Source organism: Colossoma macropomum, unplaced genomic scaffold, assembly GCF_904425465.1.
Source record: "Colossoma macropomum unplaced genomic scaffold, Colossoma_macropomum, whole genome shotgun sequence".
NCBI classification, from domain to species: domain Eukaryota; kingdom Metazoa; phylum Chordata; class Actinopteri; order Characiformes; family Serrasalmidae; genus Colossoma; species Colossoma macropomum.
In genome coordinates this window covers 1,045,001-1,052,500 of record NW_023495922.1, presented here as the reverse complement: position 1 = coordinate 1,052,500, position 7,500 = coordinate 1,045,001, and the positions used below count along the sequence as shown (strand labels likewise).

General features: G+C 38.5%; 1 protein-coding gene across 1 annotated transcript in view; it reads right to left on the bottom strand.

Annotated features, from left to right (window-relative positions):
- Positions 1 to 3,719, bottom strand: part of mnx2b (motor neuron and pancreas homeobox 2b) — a 9,012-nt gene extending 5,293 nt beyond the window's left edge. The window contains exon 1 of the mRNA XM_036564054.1: positions 3,074 to 3,719. Within this exon, the coding sequence (XP_036419947.1) occupies positions 3,074 to 3,482 (409 nt within the window). The 5' untranslated portion in view covers positions 3,483 to 3,719. The remainder of the gene's footprint in view (positions 1 to 3,073) is intronic.
- Positions 3,720 to 7,500: the final 3,781 nt, after the last annotated feature.

Sequence of the window (7,500 nt, the reverse complement as noted above, 5' to 3'; positions counted from 1 at the left end):
CTCACACACATACACACCCACACTCACATACACACCCTCACACACACTGACACTCACACTCACATACACACCCTCACACACACTGACACTCACATACACACCCTCACACACCCTGACACCCACACTCACATACACACCCTCACACACACTGACACTCACACTCACATACACACCCTCACACACCCACACTCACATACACACCCTCACACACACACACTTACACTGACACTCACATACACACCCTCACACACACTGACACCCACACTCACATACACACCCTCACACACTTACACACACACTCACGTACACACCCTCACGCACACACACTTACACTCACACCCCCACGCACACACACTGATACACTCACATACACACCCTCACACACACTGACACACTCACATACACACCCTCACACACTCACACACCCACACTCACATACACACCCTCACGCACACACACTGACACCCACACTCACACACCCTCACACACACACACACACACACACACACTGACACACTGACACACACACTCACATACACACCCTCACACACACACACACACACTGACACACTGACACACACACTCACATACACACCCTCACATATATATCAATAATTTAAACATTCTTTTGACCAGGCGCCTAAACCATTTACAGATGTACAGTTGTGCGTTATAGATTCTCAGTATGTCCAATAGCTACACTGTAAACACATTTAGTGCCAAACAAAAGAAAGTAAACCTGCTACAGTAAAATAATAAGTTAACAGAAACTTAAACACAGATTTGTTCTGTTAGTTTTCCTATAGTTTACTATTAGCTGTTCAGTGAACTTATTACAATCTTAGTAAAGTTTTCTTTCTTTATAAATTAAGACACTAAAATGTGGGGACGGTATGAAATGATTATTTTTACTGTTTGATCTTATACTTCAGTGTTAATATTTATAAAATTAACCATATATAAATTAATCTAATGTATCTGCATTTACTAATAAATTTAGACCTGCCTACTTAACAGATGAGCTTTCTTTCACTGTTGTGAGCTGTTTTTATTTTAATGTTATTTAACAATTATTAAGTATAAAAGTATTTTAAGTGTACACCAAGAAAAAATAAACATTTATTTTTTATTATTTACAAATCTTGAAATATATATGTGTCTGTGATTTCATTATTATTATTGTTATTATTAAGTATAATTATAGTTGCCATTTTATTTATGAACTGTAAATAGTCCTACTACTAGCACTAATTATTATTATAATAATTATTATTATACCTCATATTTTGTTCATGTATTAAAATATAATAATAAGAATAAGAATTTTATTAGTTTTACTATTAAATATTATTTCTGCCTGGTGTAATTTGCTGATAATTTAATCTGATATGTAAGCTTAAAGGATGGGTAGATAAACGAGCGAACGAGTAAATAAACGATAAATGTAGTTTGCTCATTTTTGATGATATATTTAATCTGCAGAGTTTTAGACAATGAGAATTAGAAATTTTAAAAATTAGACAAAATTTTTAAAACTCATCTGCACAGTTCACAGAAAATACCAATATTAGAATATGTAGTATTAATATTAACGCAGTGATTTTATGTGCAGTTGTGTGAAAGTCTGAACACCCCAATAAGTGAAAATATGTAAACAGGGCAAGTTAGAAATGGAACTTCAGTGCAACTTTAACACCCTGGAAAAATACATCAGTTATGAAAGGTTTTGATGAAGGTAACAGGTCAGAGAGTGTGGGGGAGAAATCTGGATCTTCAGAGCTCTGAGGGTCTCAGACTGACCTTCCTCATCCTCTTCACTGTGTTTATGTCCATCTACAGTCACTCTAATGATACCCTGTGTTTCACAGCCCAGGCTGATTGAAGCACTGAGACTTTTAATCTGTTAATCTGTCAGTTTCTTAAATTCCTACTTTCATTTTTGCTTTCAGGTTTTTCTCAACTGTCTGATTTCAGGTTAATCAGTGATCAGATCACAGCCAGAAACTCACTGATGACCCACACATCACCCAGTAACAACACACTGCTTTCAACAGCCGCACCTCTCTCTCTCTGAATCTCTCTCTCTCTCTCTCTCTGTTTCTCTCTCTCTCTGAATCTCTCTCTCTCTCTCTGAATCTCTCTCTCTCTCTCTCTGTTTCTCTCTCTCTCTGAATCTCTCTCTCTCTCTCTCTGAATCTCTCTCTCTCTGTTTCTATTTGTCTTTCTTTCTATCTCTATTATCTCTCTCAATATCTCTCTCTCTGTAATACTCTCACTGTAATCTCTCTCTCTCTCTAAATCTCTCTCTTTCTGTTTCTCTCTCTCTCTCTCTCTCTAAATTTCTGTCCCTTTATGTACTTCTATCTCCATTTTCTCTCTATTTATATCACTCTCTCTCTCTGTTTCTCTCTCTGTGTTTTATTTCTCTCTCTTTGTCTCATATATTTATATAATCTACAATAAGTAAAATACTACTAAATAATAATAAAGACGACAGTAACGTGACAAATAAATAAAGCAAGCTAATAAATAACAATCAATAAATAATATTAAACAATAATAAAAATGTCTGTGATTAAATAAATTAGCTGCTTAATAAATAAAGTAACTTTAAATGACAATAAACATGGTTTAGTAAAACTAGATACTAAACAACTGTTAGTAAATAATAAACAACATTAAAAATGATTGTATTAAAATACATAAATGAATAGATCTACTCAGCAGTGAATAACACTAAAAATAACTGTAACATAATGAATGAATAAATAAATCAGTGGACAGAGGTGGTGACTGACCAGTGCAGTGAATAACTCTAAATAAAGGCGGAACTGACTGCTATGACCAGTGTTGTCAGGAGTAAATGACCTAATAACAATCAGTATACAAAGTTTAACAGAGTTACTGTAATCAGGTGGACAGAGGTGGTGACTGACCAGTGTAGTCTGGACTCAACAGCATCAAAATAATGAAAATCGCTCTGATAAAGAGCTGCTGGTCTGGAGCGAATAAAACAGTGTAACTAAATGAACTGATATAAACACTGAGTAGGTGGACAGAGGTGCAGACTGACCAGTGTAGTCGGGCAGGCGCGGCAGCATGACTCCAGCCCTGATCCATCCCTCCAGCGCCGCCGCTGCCTTCAGCTGCTCCGGGTGGGCGAAAGTGGTGTACCCCAGGGGTGAGTGCTGGGTTCCTAAAACTGAAACGGGGTACAGGGGTGGTGGGTAGACGGCTGGGATGGACCCCTGTGGCAGAGACGAGAGGGCCGGGTGGGTCAGGCCCAGTAGGCCCGGCTTGGGGACGACCCCGGGCTGCAGGTGGATGGCACGGGGAGACGGACAGGACGTCGGGCTGCCCGCAGGACTGTCAGCGCTGGGGCATGGAGATGGAGCCCGGTGACCTCTGTGGGCTCGGTGAGTCCGGTGAGCCTCGTCAGCCAGCAGGGCGTCAATCCTGAAGCTCTTGGACTTTGACTCCATGGCTGTAGCTCTGGAGGTCAGTATGGGAGGCTGGAGCTGAGGGTGCTGGTCAACAGGGTCGCTGCATGAAAGAACCTGGAAGAATTGTTTGCTGGACAGAGGTTGTTCTTCTTGGCCTTACTGTCCTGAGAGTGGACCCCACTTCACCACCCTACTGCTCTCAGAATCAGCCATGACCAGAGTGACCACTGAGACTGAGACGCCCAGCGTGGGAACCTGAGACAGACTGCAGCTCCACCACTCAGTCCACAGAGCACTGAAAGAGCGTTGATTGGCTGAGGGGACTGAGCAAGAGCTGATTGGCTAGAGCTGTTTGACTGAGTGCTGATTGGCTGCAGTTAGGTGCGTGCTGATTGGCTGAGGTGGCTGAGTGAGCACTGATTGGCTGGGTGTTTGCTGGAGTGAATAAGTAAATGCTGTCTGGCTAAGTGAGTAAGTGCTGATTGGATGGTGCTGTTTAAGTGAGCGCTGATTGGCTGAGGTGGCAGACTGAGCTCTGATTGGCTGAGCTCCACAGTCACTTTATTGCACTGATCATTTATCATTTGTAACATTTATTAACAGTCTGAATGGAGAACACGTCTCTGAGTCTGTCAGTGAATGACTGTACACTCATTACAGACACTTTACCAATTATTAATAATTATAATTAAAAGTATATAATAAAAATAATAATATTAATAAGAAGAAAAACAACAACTACTACAGAAAAAGAAGTAATTGAAAAATAGAAAAAATAGATTCTTCTTCTTCCTATTATTATTATTATTATTATTATTATTGTTACTATTATTATTATAAATACGGTATTAATAGTATTACAGATAACGGGATAAGAATTATAAAAATAATACACTTCTAATGGGTTAATAGTTATAATAATAGGTTAATAATAATAATAATAATAATAATAATAATAAAGCATGAAGGTAAAATCTGAATATGTAAATTCAGTCTAAATCTAACAGTATTTGATTTATTCTCCGATTATAAAATAATGAGAACTTGATTATTTTAATAATCTGAGCTGAAATATTCAAATAAACATATAATAATAATGATTTTAATAATGATTCACACACAGATCATAAAGATTAATTTAGTGAATACCTGAATATCTGTGTGTGTATGAAGAGTGTTTTCTGCACTCTACTTTATTATTATTGTTATTATTATTATTATTATTAATATCATTATTATTATTATTTCAGTAAAAATCTAAAAGAAAAATACATAATAAACAGAATTGTTAAATGTTATTTGAGTTGTGCAGCTTTTTCGGATTAAATCATCTGAGCTCGAGGAACAGTGTGCGCGTATGAGAGAGAGAGAGTGTGTGAGTGTGTGTGTGTGTGTGTGTGTGTGTGAGTGTAAATGTGAGTGTGTGAGCCGCGCGCCTCTCCAGTCTGTGCGCGCGCGTGTGATTAAACTGAGAGCTCAGCTCTTCTTTCTGTTCACAACACATAGCTGTGTTTAACACAGGTGAGCTCACTAACCCGGATGTGACATCTTAAAAGACAGTTTTAACGAACCAACTTATTTATTTATTTATTTATTTATTTATTTATTTATTTATCATATAGAATATATAAAATACAGCACTGTGGGGGATTTTGGAATGCTTACAATACAATAAACAGACCCTGATCACTATATATATATATTTATATATTTTTTTTTATTTATTTATTCAATTATATAAATATAAAGTTCTTCAGTTTTTATATTTGAATTGATTTATTTAGTTTGTTGTGCGTTTCTATTTGTTTATATTCTATTTTCCCATTAACGTATTTATTCTGCTGTATTTGTTTATACTTTACTAAGAGCTCCTGTCTGTTGATGTTTATCGCTGATGTTTGTTTTGTTTTGATTTGTTTTCAGTTTTGATGACGCACCAAATATTTTACTCTGCTAAAAGAATAAAAGAAGCACGCGCATTTTTACTTCTCTACACTGAATTATTATTATTATTATTACTATTATTATTATTATTATTATTATTATTGTTATTAGGTTGTCATTAATAATGTGTCATTGTGTCATTATTATTTCAGCAACATCATAATTCCACATTTTTTCCACAAATCGCCCCTTTATTAAACACACACACACACACTCACACACACACACACACACACACACACACTCACACACTGAGCTCCGCCTGAACACGGTCAGTTAAAGCCACAGTTGAGCGTGTCGGTGAATCAGCCCTGTTTATTCCTCCTTCACCCCAAGTCACCGAGACCTCAAAGCACTGTACACTGTAAACCTGCGCGAGCCCAGCGCACGCGCTCTGCAAGTGCTACGTCAATTAACCCATTTGTTTACAGTTCATTCACCAAGAGCGGCTCTGAGAGCTTCACTGGGCAGACAAACCAATCAGAAGCCTTCATTAATCAGGACGCCGTACAGTCACGCTCCTCAAACTCGCGTGAGAGGTTTTGGAAGCGGTTCACGCCAAAACGCATCTGTAGAAGTCAGCACACGTGGGTGTTCGCCGGACTGCAGCACTGGTCAGAACCGTTCACAAGGGTGGTGAAGGGAACCAGACGTCCGGAGAGTTTAATGCCTATAAGACTATGGGGTCCACAGTCTTCCTTCACTGCTCCACTGAGAGCAAACTGAATCGAAACTGGTCAACCGGTTTGGCTACAGAGTGCAGTTTCCCTGCTGGACCTCATTTGTAGTCTTTGGTCCAGTATGGTGACCAATATCTCAGCAAATCACCATGAACATTTTCATTTTAATTACACATCACACAGACAGTACAGTATGGGCTTCAGTTCAATACAGTAATTTAATACAGTTCAATGTGAAGCCACACACAGTGTTTCCTGTATATATATGCCAGTTTGTTTTTCTTTTGTTGACCTCTTCCCAACTTTTTGAAAACCTTTTGAACCAATCAAAATCATTTATTAATCAGGGAATGGACCAGGGAACGGTTTTGGGGGGTATCTCGACAGATGGGGAGCCCCCAAAATGCTAGAGCCAGCCCTGCCAACAGAGTAAAGAAGTGGAATTAGGCCTACATGTTATTATATACATTTATGGTGGAGGGATATGTGCAGGGCCTTGCGAGACAAAATAGGCCCCAAGAAAATGTATTATTATCAGATTTTCCACCATTTGACCATCATCAACATTCCATAGAAAACTCAGAAGATTCTTGTAGGTTCACTGGTGGTGTTGTAGTCATGGTGACCCCTGGTTCCTATCACCACCACTGTAAAGACATCTGAACCATTTCATGCCAAGCCACTCTGAATTGATTATATAATTGGCGATGAATAATGCTAACTGGCAGAGTATAAACACTCATTAATTATTAGCTACATCAGCTTCATAGCTCTAGTAGAAAGCTAAGGTCTAAAGTCAAGCTTGTCTGACAACATTTGGAGTAAGGAAGGGGTGAATTGTGTAAACTGGATGAGCTCCAAACTACTTTTTCCCTCTGTACTGCGGTCAGTTTTCTTCCATGCTTTGTAAACCTTTCATATAAGCACTGGACTCTGCCAGCTTTACCTCAGACACACACACCCAAACAAGCCCACATTGTGATGCGCAATCTAGCGCTGCACTACAAAGTCAAAGTTTATCAGTAAATGTCGGGGCTGTAAACTTTAGTGCCTGCCGAGTTTACAGATCATTAGAGGACTTATCGCTCATTACAGGAGGATTTTTCAATCATTATCGCAGCTCAGTGCTGATCTCATACAGCCAGACATCATCACCACCCACCTCTTTCACCGGCATCACCAGCACAACAATCTGGAGTGGCTGACTAGCCAAACTGTACCAAAATAAGGCTCAGCTGAACCCAAACTGAAATAAGCTGAATGGAAGTGGAACAAATCAAAATTGAATAACCATAACCAAGTAAATCAGAATCAAAGGGAAATTAATTGAACTAAACTGAATTAAACTGAACCAATCAATTCATACTAAAATGAACTGAACACAGTTGATTTGAATTAAACTAAACTGAACTGAACTCAGTCTGAATTAAACT